The following is a 24,253-nucleotide window of genomic DNA, read 5'->3' on the forward strand; positions in this document are numbered from 1 at the left end:
GTGGGGTGGAGGAGCGGGGACCGGTGACACTGTTCTCCCTGCTGTCTTGTAGAGCCCAGAACGGCTCTCCCCTGGCGCTTGGGTGCTAGCTCCCCTGTACGATTGCTGCCCAGCTTTGCCAACGAGCTTGTTCTCGTTCTCTAACAGTTGCTTCCCCACTGTGTGTAGGGACAGTTCAACCCAGGGTGGCTGCTTGCACACCCGGGCTCCGTGCAGAGCTCTGACACAGCACTGATCCCTACCAGGAGAGTGCTCCCATGCACAGGTAGATGCAAACACACAGTGGCTGCTGGGAAATGACTTGGCTGCTTCCATCCGCCCCCTGGTTGCTTGCAGGATAAAGGAGACAGAAGCGTTGATTGGGGACAAGCACCCAACAGAGATGGGGACACCTCTGATGTTCCAGGGTCTTGATTCAGCAGCCTCCAGACCTGGGGCTCTAATACATGAAAGTCTGGGTCTCCAAAGCGGCTTTGCTGCTCTGTCAGGATTGGGGTTGAGTGCGGGGTACTTCTGGGAGCTTTAAGCCAGGCCGACCTACCAATGTCTGCCCTCCTGTGTTTCCAGGGTGCCGCTGGGCCAGACAAAGCCAGGGAAGAGCCAATGGATGACTACCAAGAAGATCAGGAGCAAGAAATTGTACGACAGCAAGGTTCCTCTTCATTTTCTGTTTGGTCGTGTGGCTGCGGGTGTGTTTGAGACCAGGAGCTGAGCCTGGTGCAGTGGTTGGACAGATCTGTGCGTTGGGACAGCCGTTAGGGGAAAGCTCTCCGCGCCCTAGGAATAGGAGTCAGGCTCTTTGGGACAGGGACCGTGCCATTCTGCAGTGTAATGGCCGGAGCATAGGACTGAGATTCAGGAAAGCTGGGTTCTATTCCTGGCCCTGCTGGGTGACCTTGGGAAAGTCCCTCCCTGCTCTGTGCCTCAGTTTCCCCATGTATAAAATGTCCATGATACTGATGAGAAGTGCTGTAGAGGAGCTAGGTGGCATTATTCTCCGATGCCGTTGTGCTGCACCTAACAGAATGGGTCCCGATCCCAGTGCGGGCCCTCAGGTAGTAGCATGATGCGCACACAAGCCCTTCTTTTCAATGGTGTTCAGCACCCCCCAAGCTGTCCTTTTCTTCAGTTAGCCTCACTAGTGCTCTGCACCTGTGCAAATCGGACCCTGGATGATAAAGAGGATCCCCCCCCACGTAAGTAATGACGTACACAAGCTGTTGCAAAGCACCGAGGCCATACAAGTGCCTCCTTGCTGTTCAGGGACTTCCCTTCCATCCCCCACCCTGATCAAACCAAGCCCCGATCCTGCTAAGAGCTCTGCACGCGGGCTCAGCACCCAGCAGCAGGGAGCCCCATGCAGGAGTGCGGTCCAAAAGCTTTGGCTGCAACAATGAGGTGGGGGTGAGAGATGATAGTTCATCGAAATCTCAAGATCGGCCCTTGTCATCTCTCCTCTTTCCCTGGTAGTTTGATCTCCACAGTGAGCTGAATCTTCCCCCTAGCAGGTCACTGAGCATGGCCGAGACGCCACTTTTGGTTTAAATTGTCTAATTTGGGGAGCAGAGTTGGAACACCCCCGCCCCCCAATCTCCTCGGTGCGTCTCTGCCTGTTGCATTTTGTTGTGGCATCTGTTTATTCCTGTTATTAATAATGGATGAGAGATAAGTGCCTCCAACAGAAACCGTCCCTTCTGGCCTTCTGCCCGCTTTCAAAGCGGAGCGATTATCTATCTTCAGCTACTTCTTGTTAACTCTGCGGCAGCCAGAGGCAGGAATCCCAAGGCTCCTTCTGGGGATGCTGACACGGAAGGGAAAGCCGCTACATTGCTGATGTAAATGCATGATCAGTGGTTAAAAATGGCTTGTTGCTATGCAAGCTGAGATAGGTGGGTGATTGGATTTCACGCCTTGGGCCATGAAGGCCCTGAGTCAGCAAAACACGCAAGCATGCACACAAGTCAGTAGGGCATAAGCACATAGTTAACTTGTGTGAACAAAACAAAGCTGCAGATTTCCGAGATAACCATCCTACAACGGGGGTAGCCTCGCTTGCTTGCCTGCGTTTTCAATGATCTCGGGTGCCAACTTGAGACAGCTGTAAAAGGGAGGGCCTGATTTTAAGCCTGTGCTGAGTACCCATCCTGTGAAAATCAAGACCCGTTAAGGTGTCTGAAGTGAGGCAGTCTCAGTCTCAACTCATTTCTGGACAATTTAGGCCAAGGGTTTTATTGTGCGTTCTCAGGGCTTAACACGGTCTGAAAAATGTAGCGGTAGTGGTGATGTCTGTCATCGTCTGGTAGAAGCAGATTTGGTAAGACAATGCTTAAAGTTCACCCTTCAGCAACCCAGCTCAATGTAAATTTGTGTTTTGCCGAGTCTGCAACCCTTTGCTGCCTCTCTTCCCCAGCCCCCCCCCCCCCCCCAATTTAAATGCTGGCTGGTTTCTGTCACATCTATCACTGGGCTACATCATCTCAGAGCCAGGAATAGAACAATGAGAGATTATTTTCATGCCAGAGGCTTTTTAAAATAACAGTTTTTGGTGGTTCTTCCTGTGGTAATACTAATAATATATAATATTTGTCCTCTGGTTATGGACTTCTCAAGGGGTCACATTTTCAAAATTTTCTCCACAGCCAGGAGAGCTAGAAACTTTTTTTTTTTTTTTTTAAATTAAAGCTGAGGTTCACACCTAATCACAGGACTCCGGGAGCTCGGGCATTGTCAGAAATTGTCAACACTACAGGTGAGTTTTATTTTTGGTGGTTTATTTGCCCTGCCCTTAGGCCAGTTGTTCTCAAATTTTTGTACTGGTGATCCCTTTCACATAGCAAGTCTCTTGAGTGTGACCCCCTCGATAAATTAAAAACACTTTTTTCTATATTTAACACCATTATAAATGCTGGAGGTGAAGCGGGGTTTTGGGTGGAGGCTGGCAGCTCGCAACCCCCATGTAACAACCTCGCGACCCCCTGAGGGGTCCTGATCCCCAGTTTGAGAAGCCCTGGTTTAGGCAGTGACTGCAGCCATGTCAGTTTCATTTCTGATTGTAGCCATGTTGAGTCACTTTCGCTGCCTGGCACTATAACCTGATCATTGCAGACATGCCGGCAGAGCTTTGAATTGAACCATTTCCATTTAACTTCAAAAGAGAGAAGATTGCGGGAGTGATTTTCCTTTTAAACGGGGATTTGCGTATGTATGTGTCTGGGGAGCTGTTTTAGCAAGATCTAAGTTTTCGTCCCCAAAATGAATTCAGTATCTAAATGGCAGCACCCTGGCAAGCTAATTTTGCCTTGGACACAGCCTCCCTGAGGTCTTTGATTGCGAAGAGCCAGGGAGATGCCCTTTGTTGCCGCCTGTGGAGTCTGTTTGAATTTTTACTGCCATTTGATTTGTAACATTTAAATGCAATTTCCACTTCAAAACCGTGAAAAGAGGGATCTCTAATTCTGAGGTGCAAATGCGAGGAGGGGAAGGAGGAAGACTTGCAGGGAGGTTAATGAGCAATTTCTCTAGATAATGCCCAGCTCTCCTCACCTGCTCCATGCTGTGCCTGAGAAGCAGCCATCTGTGGAAGCTGGATGTGTCCTTGCCCGCGGGGATTCTGAGGTTTCCTGGCTCACATTTATGGAAACGAATGACCTGCAATAGCAGAAAGGGGCCAGATTTTCAGAGGTCCTCCTGAACCTCAGTGGGAGCTGTGGGTGCTGAGCCCTGTCACATGGAAATCGGTGAAATAACGCCCTTGACTTGAGTGGACACTGGAGCAGGCCCCCCCAATCTGCCAGTCTTGGCTGGGTTTGAGCATGGCATATGGAGGAGTGCTGACCCCAGCTCTGCAGTGTGAATTCTGTCATGGAATAAATAACCATGAGAAGAGGAGAGCAGCTGGAAAACATGAACCCTGAATGCTCCAAAGGCAAAAAAAAAGACCTCACACTTTATGTATTCTTAATCTCATGATTTTTTAAGCCAGTCTCATGATTTTGGGGCCCCACATGATGGTTTTTGATCATTTAGGATTGACAGTGCTGTTCCCCTTAGCGTCAGCTAAACCAATGCAATGTCCCCTTCCCTCCCTGTCTCTGGCTAGGAGAAGCTTCAGTTAGCTATCTGTCCCAGTGCTGCATCCTGCCCCCCATCTCCTGCCTCTCTTTTGTCACTGCCCTTTGGCTGATGGGGTCCACTTGCTCCCCTGTTTTTACTTAAGAGCTCGCCCAGGGATGGCCTTAAGCGCAAGCTGAATAAACAGCTCTTTGGGGCTTGCAGTCGACAGCCAGATCCCCACCACAAACCCTGTAAAAGCTTGGGACAGCTTGTGCATAACACCATGCATACTGCGAGATCAGCCCTTAACCATAGCTCCAGTACTGTGGCCCTGCGACTGGGTCAGAGGGGAGCCCTCAGCCTACCATCTCCACTGAGCCCATTGAACGGTCTCTCATGGCATGTAAGGAGAATAAATAGTTGTTAATGTCGAGCTCTTTTCATCCATAAATCTCAAAGCAATTTACAAGTGAGGTGTCATTATTCCCATTTTACAGATGGGGAAACTGAGGCACAGAGAGGCAAAGTGTCAGCCAGCAGGCCAGGGGCCGAGCCAGGAATAGAACTCAGATCTGCTGATTCCCAGTCCCGTGTTCTGAACACTAGGCCCCTCTTGCCAGATGCAGGAGTGGGCTTCCTTGGCCCGGGAGGGGCATTATTTCCCAGTGTCAAATGACAGTGTTATATGACAGGAGGCTGTCTCTGGGGGTGTTAAGCCATTTCCCTCTGTGCCAGAGATCACGTGTGGCATTTGACTGATTGATTGGTGATAAACCTGTGGGTGCAGCCTGAAGTTTCAAGGGAGGAAGGCAGCAGTTCTGCACAATATAGGACATGAGTTTTGCTGTTCCTCCCTGTGGGAAGGGTGGTTGCTGGCAAAGGAAGAGGCATGACCGAAGGCGGGGTATTACTGACCTTCTTTGCTCCTCTCCCTGCCCTTTGTAATTGACTGCACTGCTTTAGAAAGTTTTTCCTGTGGGCCTGGGTGGTGTGACATAGCCTGCCTCTCTCTTGGGGTCATTTGGGTTCCTCATGGGACTTCCCCCCCCCCCCCAAATCTGGATATTCATTCACTGCCGTCAGGGACGTCCTCCCTTTGTAGCAAGATCTGGCCCTCCCAATCTCTGTGTGCTGCACTGGAGGTTTCCTGTAGTACCATGCAGGGCAGCTCTGCAATGGCGCACCAGCTGAGTGTTTGGTGGGGATGGAGCCCTGGCATTCACTCTTAACGCAGCCCTTCCCAAACCGCATGGAGCTGGTGGTTGTTGGAGACCTCATGAGGCTGGCTCCTTTTCTTTGATTCCAGCCACTAAATTGCATTACAGTGTGCTAAGGTACAGCCGAGTGTTGGTTTTCCATGTAAGTGCTGTAGTTGTCACTGGGATGTTAGGTGATGGCAGATGGGAGACAATGAGGGTGGGGTCAGGAAATAGGAGGGGAAAAGTCCCCAATGGAGGGATAGCTCAGTGGTTTGAGCATTGGCCTGCTAAACCCAGGGGTGTGAGTTCAATCCTTGGGGGTGGCCCATTTAGGGATCTGGGACCAAAAAAAATAGTTGAGGATTAGTCCTGCTTTGAGCAGGGGGTTGGACTAGATACCTCCTGAGGTCCCTTCCAACCCTGATATTCTATGACAATCTCTGTTTAGATGTTGTCCCCAAACAGAGGTTTGCAACCCCCTGAGCTAATGTGTTTCTAGGAAGTCAGTTCCAATAGCCTCTAGGCAGCAGATTTGGAGTGGAATCTTTCCAAAGCGTGGGGGTAGGGTTCTGAGCCTGAGCCATGCTTTGTACCCGATGCAAGCAGGCCCTCGCGGGCAGGGATCTGAGATTTGAGAGAGGCCTGGAAGCACTTTTTGACTCTTCTGCTATTTTAACGGCTCAATGTGCTTGTTAGAAACTGGATCAGAGCGAAGCTCTAGGTGTGGCTGATTCAGTGAAGCTGGAAGGGGAGTAGGGAGCAGGCGACAGCCAAGCCAGCAGCAGCCTGTCTCCTAGAAACCAATGAGAAGAGAGAGACCAGGCTGCTGGCGAGCGTCATTAGTAATAAAAATCTACCTTGGAGCCCCTTCCCCTCCTGTGCCCCAAAGTGTCCCTGCTGGTCAGCCTTCTGGGGAGGGAGAAAGCCCATATTGCCTGTCCCGTGTGTGCTGCTGGTGGTGAGGTGGGGTGGTCCGTGGTGCAGGAAGCAAGGCGCCTCGGGCTTCAGCACAAGGCTTGTAACTGCTACGTAAGTGCCAGATTTGCCGTCGTGTTCAGACGGGCCCAAGCTGTGTCTGTCTCTCCCTAGCCTGCTTCCCGTTCAGTACCAGTCTGGGCCCACAAGCGTGATGAGCAGGTGCACGGCTGCATGTAAGCACCCTGCAGGGGAGAGAGTGATGCTCTCACAGGCCAACAGCTCTAATGCAGCTGGTGCTCTAGGCTGCCGGGAGAGGCTCCCCCTGTGGAGCTGGGGCCAGCCTGAAAGTTGCTGAGCTCCGGAGCAGTATGAGGCCCTGGGATGTTTTGTTTGTGCTGAATCTTGAGTGCCGATCTCTGAGTAGTACGGCACAAGCCAAGTGCCACTTAGCATATCATCATTTGCTTGCAGGCTGTAGGTGGTTGGGTATCCGTGCCTAAAGATGCCAGCTAAGTGCATCAGAACCCAGGGAATGACAGGGTGTTAACTGGCCAATTAATTGTAAATCACAGCCATTTAATTCCCTGGGAGTCTATCCTCTCCCACCCTTTCCCTGAATCCCAAGAATATGTTCTTCTATATGTCTGCAGGAACTGAGATCATACTCAAGTAGTCCTTGCAAAACAGGAGGACTTCGGTCAGTTCGCACCTGCAGGGCTCATGCAGTTAAATCCTGGGGGGTGTTAACTAGCTGTGAATTACAGCTAAATGCCCAGTTAGCACCCCTGGTGCTCCCCAGAATCCAGAGTATTGTGCCCTGGGACCAGCCCCCTGTGAGTGTGGCACAGTCTGACACACAGTAAGGGCTTGACGCCACTTAAAACACTACAGCTCTGCAGCTCCACTGTTAGCTTCAGCGTGGACCCTGCCTAGGCCGGTGGGAGGGTTTCTCCTGCGGGAGCAGGAAATCCGCCTCCCTGCCAGGTGATAGCGCTGTCTACACTGGGACTTAGGTTGGCTTAACACCACCACTCAAGGTAGATTTTTCACACCCCTGACCGTACCTCATTTTCTAGTGTAACCTAGGCCTAAGAGATGGTCCTTGCCCCAGAGACCTGACATCTAACCCGATGAGGCAAGACACAGGGTGCGAGGGAGGAAGGATGGTCATCCTCATTTAACAGGTGGGGTAGAGACTTTCAGTGACTTGCCCATGGTCACCAGGGAAGGCTGTGGCAGGGTTAGGAACCAAACCCAGATCTCCTGGATCCCAGCCCATGTTAACTGGTGGCGAAGCCACGAATGCTGGCGACCACTTAGCTGACTGGGTTGGGCTCTTCCTTTCTGTTCCGTGTTGATTTCCCCGTCTCTCCTTTCTTCCTGCAAATAGGAGGATCACGGAGGGGAGGTGGACGATAACGAGGACCTGGAGCTAGTGCAGGAGCACAAGCACCGTGGGGGCATCCCAGGAGCTGAGAGCAAGAAGGATGATTACTACTGAGGGTGCCAGCGGCTCAGAGCGCCTGGGAGGAGAATGGCATGTTATGGGAGCAGGAGGGAGGAGTTGCAGGAATCTCCTCGCAAGACATGGATCTGGTATGACCTTCCGAAGGCGAGGCCAGAGGAATGTGTGGCCAGCCCCCAAGCAGGCCGCTTCCAAAGGCACATTGTGTGTGTGTTCCCGGTGCAATCTTGGCCACACCACCCGCTGGCAGAGAAGGAGAAGTGCTCTCCAACCCCTGGTGCAGCCACATCCTGCTGCTTCTCTCGGGGGCGCTTATTGATTTCCCCCCTTTTATTATTCCCCACTCCCCTCTTTCAGATGAAGTGGTTTTCTGGGTTTTTTTTTTTTTTTTTTTTTGGTTCATTTTTTACTGCTTGAGGCACGGGAGAGGCAGATGTTGCAGAACTATGAGACACCAGTGGTTGCACTGGCCCAGGCTGCTGCCCTGGACTCACTTGACTGATCTCTAATACAAAGGAATCTCTTTATAAATCCTTTGGTTAATGGTGCTTCTTTAAAACGACGTCTGTTTGCTATCTTGGATCGTGCCTCCTGCTGCAGACCCCACCTGGAAGTGGTGTTGCTAGGAAAAAATGAGCCTCATGGTCGTTTAAACACTTGGGGTCCATCAGCAATTGATCAGCCGGAGCCCAGAGTGGGGTCAGTGGGAGTGGAAACTAAAACAGAACTTTGGGCACAAGGGGCAGATATCTCAACTTGGTAAATTTTTGGGTCACTTCTGGTGGCTTGACTGGGGCCTGACCCTCCTGCGGACTGGGGGTGCATGAGTGGTTAGGAGTAGGGGAGGGTTATATCAAAATAGACACCCAGGGTGGATTCATTCATCTGTCCCCTGACCAGAATGGTCAGCTGAGTTGAATGTATCCTTGATAAATCTCTGGCACAGGGCAGAGGCAGCAATCATTTTACCACTTAGCAGCTGCCAACGTTACCAATAGCTGGGTTCTTCCTATGGATCTGTGGCTAGACCCGTACAACCTGCTGTCCCATTGGTCCCGATGAAATGCTTGTGGAAGGCAGCAGCTGTGACGAAGGAGCAGTGATGAGTCCTACTGAGTGGATAGAGTCATCTGGGGTTGGGGCAGGGTCTGAGTAGGACACACTTTTGCAGCAAACCCCTATCTGACATTTTTGGCTAGTTTGAACGCTCTTGTGCATGGTTTGGAAGGGACCATGGAGGGGCGGTGAAAAAAACCAGCAGTTTGACTACGTGATTGTACAATCATCTCCCCCCCTCTCCTGTACCATCCCCACCGAAGTATTCCATTAACATTGCTACTGGCCCTCAGCAATATTGCAGGAAGGTGCGTTTCAAAACAACATGTCAGGGAGCAGATGTACATAAGAACGGCCAGACTGGGTCAGACCAATAGTCGATCTAGCCAGCGGTATCCTGTCGTCTGACTGTGGCCAGTGCCAGGTGCCCCGGAGGGAATGAACGGAACAGGTGATCAAGTGATCCATCCCGTTGCCATTCCCAGCTTCTGGAAAACAGGCTAGAGACACTTCAGAGCATGGTTTTGCATCCCTGCCCATCCTGGCTAATAGTCATTGATAGAATTAGATAAGTTCGTGGAGGATAGGTCCTTTTTTAACCCTGTTATAGTCTTAGCCTTCACATGAAGTCCACGCGGGAGTGTGTTCTCAGGGAGATATAGACCAATCACTCCCCAGGTGCCTACTTTTGAATTTGTTACCAGGCATTCACTTGCTGTGAGCCTGACATTGATCTTGGATTTATTATTAGAGCAATCTGTACCGATCTGCGGACACTTGGGACCCGCACAATTCTGTCAGTGCTATTCAGAACTTCCCGGAGACGGCAGGGATGTAGCTTAGGTGCTCCCGTTCCGAAAGCACAAGCACACAAACATCCCCGAGCCCCCTCTGTGCCAACGCACAGAGGACATGAGTGATTATAGCCGCCAGCGACGACACCCTGACTCTTCAGCTCATGCTTTTAGCTCTGGAGGTGCCCAGTTCAGTCCCCAGTGTCAGCCAAGATGGTGGCCAATGTATCCCCTCCCACCCAATTCTGTACCCTGGGGGGGCTAAATTGTGTTCTGTTAAGCTCGCGCATCCCCACTAATTGCAATGTAGTTGTATAGGTGTGAGAGCAGAATTTGAGTTTACCATGCCTTTAAGAAATCCTATTCCCCGATTTTTCTGTCTGTCAAAATAGCTGCTATTCTTTAGTCAAATGAAAAACAGCCTGAAGTTCACAGGAAGATGATGTGGCACCTCTAGACATCCCCAAGCCATTCTCAGCAGAAACCTCACTGCTGGCCAGGGCAGTGCTCCGTGGGAATGGAAAGGGGGGCTGGTTAGCGGGCGTGCTGGGGCTGCATTAATATCTCCCCACAGCGCGGAGCTGCTCCCCTCTCCTCGCCACACACTCGTAACTGGAGTACTTCCCCCTTTCCAGCTATGGGCCAGAGACCTGCAGCCAGATGCTGGTCACTTGCCCACGGAAGTGAAGCTTTAAGTGGGCCCTGGGGTTTGGTGTTTTGGTTTTTTTTCTGATTTCTGTGCCTAATTTAGAGCAATTCCACAAAACCCCAGTTAATGAGCATTGCTCCTCAATCTCTCTGCTTTGTACAACTCAAGCAATGTGTCGATATACTCTGCTGTTTTAAATATAGTGGGAAGCTGAGGGTTCACAACTTAGTTGGGCACCCGTATAAATATTTTGGAGAGACAAATTGTCCACATTGCAACAGGCACTAGCTGGTACCTTAGCTGCCTGCCTCAGCAAAGAGGCAGGGATAGAATGGCAAATTCCTTGCCTCTAGTAAGACAGCCTCTTACACCAGGTTGTCCCTGGAGGTCAGGGTGGAGGCACATTAGCCAAGCTCCATGACTGCCGGTGCTATGTTCTCCCTCTGGATGCCACGCTGTGATCCGTTAGGGGGAGTTCAGTGTAAATGCAAAAGGAACAGGCGTCACCCAGAGTGATGTGGATGAAACAGTTAACAGTGTGCCTATGCTCTGCATTATCCTCCTCCAAACCCTGCTGCAGGAAGCAACACGATTCTGTCTCCACCGCCTGCTATAAATAGATTAATCAGAGGAGAACGTCTCTGCCCAGCTGCATCCCAGTCAGAAACATCCCTAATTCTCAGTTGGGCCCCAAGAAACGATGTCGTTCCACAAACCAAGATAAGATCAGCAGTGACTCCTAGGGTCTGTGGTGTGAGGGTTTCATCTCTGCATCCCAAGTCGGCATTGTGAGATGAGTAATGCAGGTAGCTTCCTGCTGAACTTTTTCTCCTCCTCCATTCCTTTCCCTGTTCTTCAGCTGTGGCTCCCAGACGGTGGGAGTAGGGACAGGCTGCGCTAAGCGCTGAAAATAAACTAATAGTGATGAGAGCGGTGTGCTGATCTAGAGAGACTCAGCAGAGGTTATGGAAATTAGGAGGCTAATTCCCTGCCTGCATAGCAGCAGTGAGTAATCTTTGAAATTATGACTTGGAAGGAACATAGCCGCTCCAGCCCTAAATGCAAGGTTCCCTGCTAAGAGAATGCATTTAACAGCCAGCCATTGTATGTTGGTCTCTGCTGATACCAAAGTAGCTCCTCTCTGTGGACTGTCTAGCAAACCCAGGTGTGGGTCTAAAATCTACACAGCACTGTGCTAATTTTGTCAGCCTGGGGTGATGTGGACCCTAATTGTCTGGATTATAGCCAGCTTCCCCCCATTAAAATACCTCCTCTAGTGTTCCCTCTAAAATGGAGTCTGGAATAGGAGGTGTATTCTACTCCTATTACTCTGCCTTGGACAGTAAAAATGGGAAAGCAGCAAACTGGTGGGGAGACATCTGTGTGCAAGTGCACTAAAGCTTGTTTGAAGGCTGCTTAAAAGCAGATGATGGAGCAAAGGATTTGCCTGGGCAGTATGGCCTGAAAGTTTATGGCAGATTGGGGACAAGCATGAAAGTACATTTAAATGACTGAGGTGTCAAGGGAACAAATGTTGAGCCAAAGCTTTGGTTCAAAACCTTTCGTGGCAAACCAACCTAGCCAGCTTCCTGGGAAAAGCATAGAATCATAGGGTTGGAAGGGACCTCAGGAGGTCATCTAGTCCAATCCCTTGCTCAAAGCAGGACCAATCCCCAGACAGATTTTTACCCCTGTTCCCTAAATGGCCCCCTCAAGGATTGAGCTCACAACCCTGGGCTTAGCAGACGAATGCTCAAACCACTGAGGTATTCCTCCCCCTGGCATGCTGGGCTTAGCCCTCTGACCCAGTCAGAGAGGATCCAGGGTTCAGTCCCGTATATAGCTGACTAGCTAGTGCAAATGGGATACTGGGTGGCCCAGCTCAGAACTCTCCATACTCCCATTTTGAACTTGAGGGGGCCTGTTGGTGAAGGTGATCTGGGACACTCAAACCAGAGCCCACCAAACCCAGCTTCTGGTCCCCAACCAGTACTGAACCAAGAGTTAAAGTTAGCCCATGATGTCCTATGGGCAAGTCACGTGGGGGTGGAGAGAACTCAGGAGAGGGCACTGGTCCGGTTCTTTCAGGCACGTGTTTATCAAGACACTAAGGATTATTATGCATCCTGACCAGAATGCCAGGTGAGGGGCTCTGCAGTGTTCGTGCAGGTGACAGATGTCTTTTAATCACATCAAGCAAATGCAACAGCACAACAGATGCAAATGGATGCACATTTGCTCAATGTAGGATAAGATGTTTCCTGATGTCAAGTCTCCAATTGGCTGGTTAAACATGTGTCTCAGGAACTGAAGCAAAACATTTTGTTGTTTTTGTTTTTTTCCCTTCTGGCCCTTCCAAAACCTGATCAAAAGGGAGCTTGGATTTCTGTAAACAGGCACATTTCAGGTTGGTATGAGGTCACAGTGTTAAGTGCAGCTTCTGTCTCTGATATTGACTTTCACTTGCAACCTCACTGCTGGAAAAACACAGGCACAGCACACGGTCTTATTCGCCTCTCTGCAAATGTCTCCTGCCATGGGGCTGTCTAGGCAGGGCATGGCTTTTTGCTGCCTCTTCCTGGCCACAGCCTCACAGCAGAGTTGCAAAATATACAATCAGCCTCTTACTAGACAGAAGGCAAAAAGAGACGTAGAACGGAAATGAGGTAGGGAAGGAACAAGAGACACAAGGGAAAAGGGCCACAAAGGTTCACAGCTCAAGGGGCATCTGGGATTAAGCCAAAGCCAGCAGAGGTGGCGAAATCAGCTGGGTTCTTCTCTCTGGCCAGGATGTGTCTCAGGGTCAGCATAGTGCAGGCCCAATGGAAGCCTGGGGCCCAGGAGGTGGCGAGGGCAGCAGTCACCATGGTGAAGTTCACTCCTTCCTGTTCTCTCGTCTTTCATTCCACCAGCACCTGTGTCCACTTCTCTCCTAGATGAAGGATGCCAAAAGGGAGCAGTGGGTGGAACAGCCCGTCCTCTCATTGTTTTGTCCGCCTAATTTCTTCACACCAATTTTGGGTCACTGATTTCCAGTTTTATGCTTCTCTTGTTTACCAGGCATGATCTTAATAAGGTCCTTGAGCTATAGCAGCAGGAGTTTTTTTGTTAGACTCATTTAGTCTGTCTACCTTTTACACCTTTTTCCTTCAATATTTGTTGTTACAGGTTATTGTGACACTTTATGAACTTTCACTCACTTTTCACAGTTGAGCTCCCAGACAGGGTCAATTTGTAGGCCCGATGATCACAACAGCACAGTGTGTTGTCCCCTTGAAGAGGACTTGAACTCACAGCAACGTGTTCAATTGAATGCTCAGCCAGAGGTGTTACATAATTAAAGGTGGTATAATTGTTCTGGAAGGAAATTTGTCCCATCTGGAAGACCCTCATATACCTACAATGCTCTAAGTTTCGGAGCTGGCTGGCAGAGTACCGGTGCTCTGGAATTTAAGAGGGGAAACTACCAGGCATAGGTATAAAGAAATGGTAAATAACAGGAGACCACTCCCCATGACTCTTTCCAAATTCACTATGAGCCGATTCTGTATTCAGGGGTCTCCAAAGGCTCTTCCTTCAATGACTAACACTTCTAACAACCTTACAGCCAAGAGTCTCCTTCGGAAACCCTTTACTCACGCAGAGCAGTATTTTACACAATAAGTACCCTCAGAAAGGGATTCTTTGTGCGGTTAAAGTACTGTTGTCAGCAAGAGGCAGAGTAGCTGAATTAGGCTCAAAGGAAGCAATATTACAATATTGGCCACAGAGTGGTTAATCAAAACCCTTAGCAAATCTGGACGCCTGCTCTGAGGCATTCTAGGGCACTCCCTTCTACTGCAGTAGACTAACAGGACTTCTCTGGTTTGATTTATTTCTCCTCCCCATAGGTTTTAACAGAGACATAAAATAAGGCCCAGACTAGGGCCATGTCTACACCGCAGGGACTCTGGTGGCGTAACTATGGCAAACTTTGCAAATATTTCTTAGTTACGCTTGACAAGCCGCCTGTGAGGCAGGTACAGGATCACACCCTTGACCACCAAAATGAAGCCAGCTTTTGAGTGGAATCTGTTTTAATAGCGAACAGCAGTGCTGCACAGACTTCAGGGAGGCAGGATGGGAGGTGGAATGGGGGTGTCTGGCAGGTGCTCAGAGCCCATCTTTTATGTAAAGTGTTATCAGGTCCTTAATGCCAATAAATTTTCCTCAACTGGCCTCTGACCTGAGATGAGGAGGCACCTCTAGCCGCATACTACCTTCTATTCCCATCCTGGTGTAACGGGTCAGTGCTCACTTAAAATGAAGTGATCTCCTACAACATGTGTGAACACTGCCTGCTTAATCTGCCCCACCTTGTATTCCACTTACTCGGATTTTCTTCCCCAGTCCTGCAGAATAGCTCTGTGTAGCTTGAAAGCTTGTACATTTCACCAACAGAAGTCAGTCCAATAAAATATTACCTCACCCACCCTGTCTTGCTACTAGCCTGGGACCAACAGGGCTACAGCGCTGCAAACAACAATTTAAAAGGTAAGTCACCCAGAGAAGCTGGCTCAACAGTAGACAGTTTGGTCATATAAATGCTCAACACATTTAAAACAAGGCTATATTTTAATAAATCTCAGTCAGGAGTTAATTATGCTTTGAACGCATTCAACTAACTGCTTGAATTCAGGCCAAGTCATTTTCTGAGGCAGTAAAATACATTCAATCAAATTTCAGTGCTTTAACTTTTGTTATACATCAAACTTTCACAAGCTAGTAAATGTTCCTCATGGAAAAAGCATAAAAACTCATCTATCCAGATTTCTCACTCCTGTATTTTTTGATATTAGGATCCATTGCTTGCATTTTCCATATTACATTATTTCCACCTAAGTAGTTGTTGCATATTCTGCTGTTAGCACAAACGTCTCAAATACATATATCAGTCATTCTGCACAACAAAGCTAAGATTCCCTTTTCTTCTCATTCAGAGGGATGCTTGTGACCACTTCCTTATAATGACGACGAGTCCGGTGCCACCTTAAAGACTAACGGATTTATTTGGGCATAAGCTTTTGTGGGTAAAAAAACCCATTTCTTCAGATGCATCATTCCTTATAATGGCTTTTCATTCTCATTTTGTGCCCTCCCGTTTGCATTCTGATCTCATCTGCTTCAGCCCATGCTGATTTTTCCCTGCATTTGCTAAACATTGATTCCCTCTCTGCTTGCATTTGACACACATTGATTTTTCCCTCCTTTCTGTGTTCTTAATTAATCAGAAGCCAATACTTCACCTGGATGTTTCCTCTTGTGTGTATGCGTGTGCAGCATTACTGATGATGTAATTGATGCTGACCATAATATATGCATGCCAGCAAGGGCAGCACACACATTATCTGTGACACCAAATGGTAGCTATTTTTAAAACCTAATTCTTGGCATCAAAAGCAGCAGAAATAATAGACAAAGAGATAATATAAATCTCTATATGGACCATACCATTATTCACTAATGGTGTAGGATGAGAGGCAGAGGAAGAAACCATACGTTCTCAGCACTATATAGTTAATACTATGCAGCTTAGACCATACGTTCGGAGAACGGTCACTGTTATATGGGTGATATGGGCTGAGTGAGTTAACGTCACTAAAGAAAACATTCAACTCTTGATTAGGGAACATTAACCATATTCTTGATCACAATACAGTTTTTCTACAAACGGTAATTTGAACATTCTTCCTTGCAAGATTTTGCAATGATCGGGCCAGTGTTGGACCAGGAAGTATTTCACAGTTAAAAAACAATAACAAGATGAAGCATTTTGTCCTTCAGCAATATTAATAGTCTCCCTAGACTGGTGGAGGAGGGGAAAGTACAGTAGTAACTTCCGGCTTCTCTGCTGCTTAAAACCTCTGAAGACTCTTCATAAAGGTGTTTATAAAACAGAGCAAATGATAGTGTTGGGTGGAGTCTGTGGTTAGGCAAGATTCAGAGCAGCTTCCAGCACTTTAATTGTGCAAAGGATCCTCAAAAGTTGAGGTTACATGTGTATTTTTATCATCCTTTATTCAGGAATCTCCTGCTTCCACATTTTGACAATGGCAAGAGTGGCAGGAACATGCTCCCAGCATAGATCTTTCAAGAGCTTTCTGAAAGCATTATGCAGTCAAGCAAGTGTGCCTGGTGTTATGTCCCCACCAATGGTTGTCTTCACTTTCCCTCTGTATTGCAGAAAATGGATGACCCCAGGAGATTGAGTGAATGGATGAGTCCTTCTGGTGACTGGAAGTGGCTTCGGATTACAAGTCTCTCTGGGGGTATGTGTACACTGATAAAAAATCCACAGCACTGAGTCTCAGAGCCCATGTCAGCTGCCTCCCGGGGCTCAGACTGCAGGGCTATGACATGTCAGTGTAGACATTCGGGCTCCGGCTGGAGCCTGGGGTCTGAGACCCCAAGAGAGGGGAGCATCTGAGAACTCCAGCATCTTCACTGCAATTTTTAGCCCCGCAGCCTTTAACCCTGCCAGCCCCAGTCAACTGACCTGAACTCTGAAGCTTGGTGCCACATATATTTTATTGCAGTGTAGACAGGACCCAGCTCCAGCCTGAGCCAGCTACGGGAGCCAACCACGGCCATTTATTGCAGCATAGATATATCCTAAGCTAGCAAGGGACTGGACTATATGTCTTAAGGCATCCTTTTTCTTCTCTAATTGCTATGATGGGTGTAGCCAAGCCATGCCACTGCCTACCTTTCTTCCAGCCTGTGTCTGACTCCGTAGATTGTGCTCAAGTCTCCCCCCCACCCCATTCCTCTGCAGAAAGGCCAGTAAACCCTACCTGGTCCTCAGGGCCATGCTTAATAAGATTGAAATTCTAAACCTAAACGCATTACCTTTAGTTTATAAGAAAATCAAAACAAAAACACTTCCATGACCAAGATACCACTCACTCACCTTGATGTGAGACGGGCTACGAGGATGATCCGAGGAATGGAAAAACTGCCTTATGAAAGGAGACTCAAAGAGCTTGGCTTGTTTAGCCTGGCCAAAAGAAGGCTGAGGGGGGATATGCTCGCCCTATATAAATATATCAAGGGGGTTAACATTAGGGAGGGAGAGGAATTATTTAAGTTTAGTACTAATGTAGCCACGAGGACGAATGGGTATAAACTGGATATTAGGAAGTTTAGACTTGAAATTAGACGAAGGTTTCTGACCATTAGGGGAGTGAAGTTCTGGAATAGCCTTCCGAGGGAAGTAGTAGGGGCAAAAGACTTTCCTGGCTTTAAGACAAAGCTTGATAAGTATATGGAGGGGATGTTATGATAGAATCGTTAATTTGGGCAATTCATCTTGAATTACCACCAGACAGGTCTGCTCAATGGTCTGCGGCGAGATGTTGCATGCGATGGGTACTGAGTTGCTGCGGAGAATTCCTTCTTGGGTGCTAGCTGGTGACTCTTGCCCACATGCTCAGAGTTTAGCTGATCGCCATATTTGGGGTCGGGAAGGAATTTTCCTCCAGGGCGGATTGGCAGGTGCCCTGGAGGTTTTTCGCCTTCCCCTGCAGCGTGGGGCACGGGTCGCTTGCTGGTGGTGTCTCTGCAGCTTGAGGTCTTCAAACCATTTTTGAGGATTTCAATAACTCGGTCCTGGGATAGGGGTTGTTATAAAATTGGATGGGTGGGGTTCTGTGGCCTGCCTTGTGCAGGAGGTCAGACTAGATGATCAGATTGGTCCCTTCTGACCTATGAGTCTATGAGTCTATGTAGCCTGGTCCAGGGGGGCAGAACACCTGGGTTCTATTTAGGGCAACCAGATATTAAGTGTGAAAAATCAGGACGGGGTGGGGAGTAATAGTTGTGTATATAAGAAAAAGTCCCAAATATTGGGACTGTCCCTATAAAATTGGGACATCTGGTCACCCTAGTTCTATTCCTGCTATCCACTTACTGTGTGGCCCTCCAACAGCATTTCTGTTTTAAGATTGGGTCAATATCAGTCTGGTCCAAGCAGGGTTAGGTGATGGAGTGTTAGAAACACCTGGCAGCCTTGCAACCTGTCTCCACCAGAGCTCTCAATGTTGCTAACGCTGGTGGAGCTGCATGAGTCTGAGCAGTAATGGGAAACTTTCTACAATTTTCCCTAGGAAAGGGCCCTCAAACAAACATTTCCCATCCAGTACAGTGCCGTCAATCAATGGGATTACTCTGGGCTACATGGCAGGAAGTGCCAGCCGGACTGGGCCTACCCTGTACAACAGGGGTTCTCAAACCGGGGGTTGGGACCCCTCGGGGTTGGGAGGTTATTACATGGGGGGTCATGAGCTTCCAGCCTCCACCTCAAACCCCGTTTCGCTTCCAGCATTTATAGTGGTGGTAAATAGATAAAAAAAGTGTTTTTAATTTATAATGGGCATCACAATGAGAGGCTTGCTATGTGAAAGGGGTCACCAGCACAGAAGTTTGAGAACCACTGCTGTACAACATGCAGCAAAGGGATGAGGGCAGAGCTAAGTGTGAAAAACAGATCCATAGTGATATTTCATTCCAAAGGGAATGGAATTCCATTACTCCCCATTTCAGTCACAGCTCTGTAGATTTTAAGGGCCAGATGGGACCACCAGGTCATCTATTCTAACCTCGCTCCTAAGCAAGGCCAGAGACTTTCACGCAGTTACCCCTCTGTCAGGCCTGGTAACTTGTTTGACTAAAGCACATTGTGCAGAAAGGCATCCAGCCTTGATTTGAATCTACAGGAAGGAAACTGGTCCAAATCTCCTCTCCTTGCTACTGTTGGCAGAACTGCGCAGGTGCAGGGATAATTTAAAAGTCAAACACAGATGGAACTTTTGGCTAGAGGCCCCTGACTTCATCCCTCTCCATAAAGTACACTGGGTGTTGATAGGATCCAAATGTGGGGTGTCAACCCTTTAGGATTGTCCTGGAGTCTTTAATTAAAGCTTACATCATGTGATGAAAACTCCAGCAATAGGTCCGACCAAAACTGGGAACCCTGATCCAAATGCCCCTGGGTCCGATCTAAAACCCAGCTGAAGTTAAGGGGAATCTTTCCATTGGCCTCAAAGGGTGTGGGATTGGGTGTTTTTTTTTGGGGGGGGGGTTGCTGGAGGGCAGGAGCGAGCCTTATTTCCTCCGTCTTGAAAGCCTGACAGTGTTCAGTGCCTGCCTGCAGGACACGAGAGGATCTGAGCTATTCGTTGCCTGGGTTCTGGTTTAATCAACCGCTCTCCCTTCGGCTTCTGGCTCCATCCTCTCCCCATTTGCGCTCTGCCAAAGCGCAGGGCAGGCGGGTTTGTACTCCGCAGCCCATGGAGAGTTAACGCCGGAGCCGGCTCTCCATTGGCAACCGGAGGAAGCAGCCTGGGGGGCGGCGCAGCCCTTTCGCTGGAAGTTGGCGGGTCTGCAAGGCGCCTGCCGCCGCCGCCGCTCCGGGAGGAGGAAGGAGGCAGCGACTGCTCCCTGCACCGGGGACTCCCGGGGCCAACTTAGCCGGCGCTGGCGGAGAGCGGGCGCGCCAGGAGGAGGCTCCTTTCTGGGCTCGGCGCAGGACGCTCCCGGCCGCCCGGCCTGGCTGGGATGCCTGGTCCCCGCGGAGCCGGAGGGAGTGAGCTGGCCCGGGGAGCGCTGCCCCTGCCCGCCTGCTAGGGCTGCGGTGCCACCCGGGCCGGCCAGCATGCTCCGCCTGGGCACGCTGCTGCAGTCGCTCGCCCTGCTCTGCCTCTGCCAGCGCCGCCCCGCGCACGTCTGGGGCAGGCTGATGGGGGGCTCCGGGGAGCTGGCCGGGGGCGCCGCGGCTGCCTGGGACCCGCTGCCGGCCCTGCCCCGGCGGAGCCGGCGGGGAGCCTCGCCGCCCGCCAACAGCTCCGGCGCGGCGCCCTGGTGCCCGTACAAGGTGTTCAGCGAGGGCCAGGCCGGCGGCCGCCTCTGCTTCCGGAGCCCGGCCCGGGACTTCCAGTGCCCGCCGGCCAGCTGCAGGGCGCACCGCTCGCCGGGCCGCGCCCTGGTGGCCAACGTGCTGCGCAACGGCAGCGTCCTGCTGCAGTGGGGGGCGCCCGGCGGGCCGGGCCGGGACCTGCGGGGCTTCGCCCTCAACTGCTCCTGGGACGGCACCTACACCCGCTTCCACTGCGACAGCGTCCAGCTGGGGGCCAGCTGCCGGGACTACCTGCTGCCCGACGCGCACGGCAGCGTGCGCTACCGCCTGTGCCTCCAGCCGCTCTACCGCGCCGGCGGGCCGGGCGCGCCCCGCGCCGAGTGCGTGGAGTTCAGCGTGGAGCCGGCCAGCATGCGGGACATCGTCATCGCCATGACGGCCGTGGGGGGCTCCATCTGCGTCATGCTCGTCATCATCTGCCTCCTGGTGGCCTACATCACCGAGAACCTCATGCCGCCGGCCTGGGGCCGGGCCGCCGCCCCCACGAGGGGCACGTAGGGCAGGGGCCCCAGCCGGCGGGGGGCGCTCCGGAGCCCGCGCCTGGAACCGGCCCTAGGGCGCCCTCTGCAGGCGGGGGCATGGAATCTGCCCTGGAGCTGTAGAGCCAGGGGTGGGGAGCCACCCCTAGAACCCGGGCCTGGAGCTCCCTCTGCAGCCAAGGGCCTGGAACCGGCCTCTAGAGCCAGGGGCTGGAGTGCCCTCTGCAGGTGGGGCCTGGAATCTGCCCTGGTGCTCTAGAGCCAGGGGTGTGAAGCCATCCCTAGAGCCCGGGCCTGGAGCTCTCTCTGCAGCCAGGGATCTGGAACTCACCTCTAGAGCCAGGGGGCTGGGATCTGCCCTGGAGCTCCCTCTGCAGCCAGGGGATGGAACCCAGCTCTAGAGCCAGGGCCTGGAGCTCCCTCTCGAACCAGGGGCCTGGAAGCCACCTCCCCTGGAGCTCCCTCTGCAGCCAGGGGGATGGAACCAGCCCCTAGAGCCGGGTCCTGGAGCTCCCTTTGCAGCCAGGGGGATGGAACCAGCCCCTAGAGCCCAGGCCTGGAGCTTCCTCTGCAGCCAGGGGATGGAACCCACCTCTAGAGCTGGGGCCTGGAGCTCCCTCTCCAACCAGGGGCCTGGAAGCCACCTCCCTTGGAGCTCCCTCTGCAGCCAGGGGGATGGAACCAGCCCCTAGAGCCGGGGCCTGGAGCTCCCTCTGCAGCTAGGGGCCTGGAACCCTCCACCCAGCTGGGGCATGGTGGATCCCTCTCCATCAAGGGTAGTGATGGACACTTCTCTTCCTAGCTGACTCCAAAATGCATATTGATCACAGTGCTGTAGGGGTAGACTTTGATTAAAGCGTCACTTTGGGGTTACCAAAGCCTGTAACTTTTCTATTCCTGTTAGCGGCGACAAGGACAACTTAAATCCAGAGGAAACCAGTGCCATCACCCAAAGCAGATCTGCAGCAACCTGAGGGACCTCAGTGCCATTGTGTGACTCAAAGATCTTTAGAGTTGTATGTGGTATTATTTTCCATAGAGGACTTTCTATAGATCAGTCTTAACTAGACCAAGGGAAGTTTTAAATAGCTAAAGAAAACTGAGTTTAGAAAGAAGCAGGGGAGAAATAGTCACACATTCAGGTGTCTGAACATCAGTGTTCTGTGATAAATAACTTATACTGTGAAATATTTGTGAGGTATGTAATTGTGGTTGGGCGTGGTCATGCAGACATTACTAATAGAAAAGTAAGTATTGCTATGGAATCCTGAAAGATTGGGTTATAAGCAACTTTCGAGATACTGTTGATTTGTGCATTTTATTGTGATTTTTAGAACTAAACATTCCACAAGAGGATAAAAGAGATGGGACAAAGAAAGCCCCAACTCCTCACACTATGTGCCATAACCTAGATTGTTGCATTGTTTTGCAGTGGTGTTACATAGGAAAATTCACAGTAAAATAAAGTAAGTTAGTAATAGGATCAAAATTAGGCATATTAATAAGTGCTGATTTAAAGCATTCAGAGATATAAGCCTGTTCTGCAGCATCGTTAGGTACCGTCTTTTTTTGTGAAGTTGTTTTCCTTCATTTTATTTGCAGATCAGTTGTTAAGATCTTTTTGTTTTAATAGTAAATTTGCCAAGTGTATCATGTAAAAGTTTGGAATTTTGTTTTCTATTTTTAGTAAAAAAAAAAAAAAAAGATTAAAAAGCAGCTATTCTGCCTGAGCCATACCCAGTTTTCAAACTTAAAATATCTCAGTGAGTTAAAAATAAAAATCAGGAATCTGCTTGAAGTGCCAGAAAAATTGCAGTTTTGAAAAGTGAACTAACTTATTTTTAAGTGCTTTTTTGATTTGAGGCCTCTAAACAAGTTTAACTTTAAGCATATGCTTAAATCCCATTGATTTAGATGTGCTTAATTGCTTTCCTGAATTGGAATGCTATCCTGAAACTTGGCCAAAGAGAGTAGATCCATAAAGCTTAAGAAACTCGGGGACTGATGCAAAGTCCACTGAGCTGAGTGGAAAAACTCCCATTGAAAGCAGTGGGTTTTGGATCAAGCCCTATGCTAAGCAGCTCAACAACTCAGGAGCCCAGGCCTGCCCCTACTGAAATCAACAGGAGTTTTGTCATTGGCTTCAACAGCACTAGGCCCTTTCAAAAGTAACTTTTTAGAAAAAAAACGTTTGGCTCTAGCCAATGTGTCTCAGGTTTCTGCCTGCTGCAGTTTAAAAAGGCCAATTTAACAGAGTCTGAAAACTGGGATTCATAACGGAAACATGAACTGAGCTTTAATTATAATGGTGTGAAAAATACACAATAATAACTACTGTGACCAGTCTTCGCTACCCCATTTTATGAATGCAATACACCTTTGTTCTACTAAGGTACCACCTCCTAAAGTCTGAATTCTGTTCTGTAGTGGCTGAGTATTTTTAATATAGGAACACTAGCTGTAATCCATTCACTCGATGCTACAGTAAACTCGGAGTTTAGTTAAACTCTACTATTCATTACATTGTGCCTTAGTACTGAAAGTTTGACCCATTAATATTGGCTTTTCTGTTTTTGTTGTAACTGTTAGAGGAACATGTGTACCTCCCACAGTGTTTGTCTATTTAATAGGAAAATAAACCTAGGCTAGCTGAATATTACTTGAATTTTAATATATATTTAAAATAGAGTAAATTACCTTCCTAGAGCTTCTGTGTTACTTTTTGTTTAGTATTGTCTCCACATAGTTTACTGGTATAACAAAAATCTAACATTATATCACATAAAAAAGTAATGGTAGAGGGGAAATAGGGTTTATGTAGCAGCATATTATTAATAGATCACATGTGAAACGAAAGTGTTTGTCTGAATAAACAAATATGTTTATAATCAGTAAATGCCCAGTGGGCATTTCATAGGTAGTATGGATGACCTAAAACTTGTAAGTAGAAGGCATATGTAGAAACCCTCTAGGATCTGTTAAAATACAATATTTGTACTAATCAGATGAGCACAGCCATACTACAGACTACATTTCTCTCCCTCCCCGTGTGTGTTTTTAATCCAGCAAGCAAACTTATTTCCCTTAGGACTGAAATAATTTAAGGATGGTCAGGAGCTGAAGGTCTGTATTTTGTCAGACAAAAATACCTCTCTTTTTCATTATTTCTTCATGTTTTCCTTCTAACAAGAAGCTTGCTGTAAATTACACTTCTTCCCTTCATGAGTTTCTTGCCTCTGAACCTTGGTTTAAAACCACCTGACAGTATTTAAAATATAATTGCAATCAGGGAATGAGCCCTGACAGACAATTTCATTCACGTTTTTCCCCAGAGAGAGATAATGTGTGAAATAATCTGAAATTAGTTCAAGGATATTAAGACAAGTTGTACCTAGTGGAGTCATGTCATCCTTTGTATAAATCCATTAAATTCAGTGGATTTAAACCCACAGTGAATATGGCCTAGTTTCATTTGAAGGCCTCGCATGCATCTACCCTATGGTCAATCCTAGGCAGGATTAGTAGAGTGGAACTAATATTGTACATTTCTATCCATTTCCGTCACTCGCTGTTGCTGTCTTGTCCTTCATCTTGCCATGAATTGCCAGACTTTAAATATATAATTAATGAGCCTTGTATCACCTTGGAGTTGACCTTAATGCATTAAAAGAATATAATATACACATTA

The 24,253-nt window shown here is 49.1% G+C and overlaps 2 protein-coding genes across 2 annotated transcripts in view; both read left to right on the forward strand.

Annotated features, from left to right (window-relative positions):
• Nucleotides 1-8,166, forward strand: part of LOC127038869 (Golgi integral membrane protein 4-like) — a 69,822-nt gene extending 61,656 nt beyond the window's left edge. The window contains exons 13-14 of the mRNA XM_050931942.1: nt 568-639; nt 7,561-8,166. Of these exons, the coding sequence (XP_050787899.1) occupies nt 568-639; nt 7,561-7,671 (183 nt within the window). The 3' untranslated portion in view covers nt 7,672-8,166. The remainder of the gene's footprint in view (nt 1-567; nt 640-7,560) is intronic.
• An 11,302-nt stretch (nt 8,167-19,468) lies between these two features.
• On the forward strand, nt 19,469-24,253 carry FNDC10 (fibronectin type III domain containing 10). Its single transcript, XM_050931940.1, has one exon. The coding sequence runs from the start codon at nt 19,826-19,828 to the stop codon at nt 20,582-20,584; it is 759 nt and encodes a 252-aa protein (XP_050787897.1). The 5' UTR covers nt 19,469-19,825; the 3' UTR covers nt 20,585-24,253.

The sequence above is a fragment of the Gopherus flavomarginatus genome, chromosome 21 (genome assembly GCF_025201925.1).
Source record: "Gopherus flavomarginatus isolate rGopFla2 chromosome 21, rGopFla2.mat.asm, whole genome shotgun sequence".
Taxonomy (NCBI): domain Eukaryota; kingdom Metazoa; phylum Chordata; order Testudines; family Testudinidae; genus Gopherus; species Gopherus flavomarginatus.

What these genes read in the sequence shown, in the direction of transcription:
- FNDC10 (XM_050931940.1), top strand. Translation starts at nt 19,826, where the DNA reads ATGCTCCGCCTGGGCACGCTGCTGCAGTCGCTCGCCCTGCTCTGCCTC.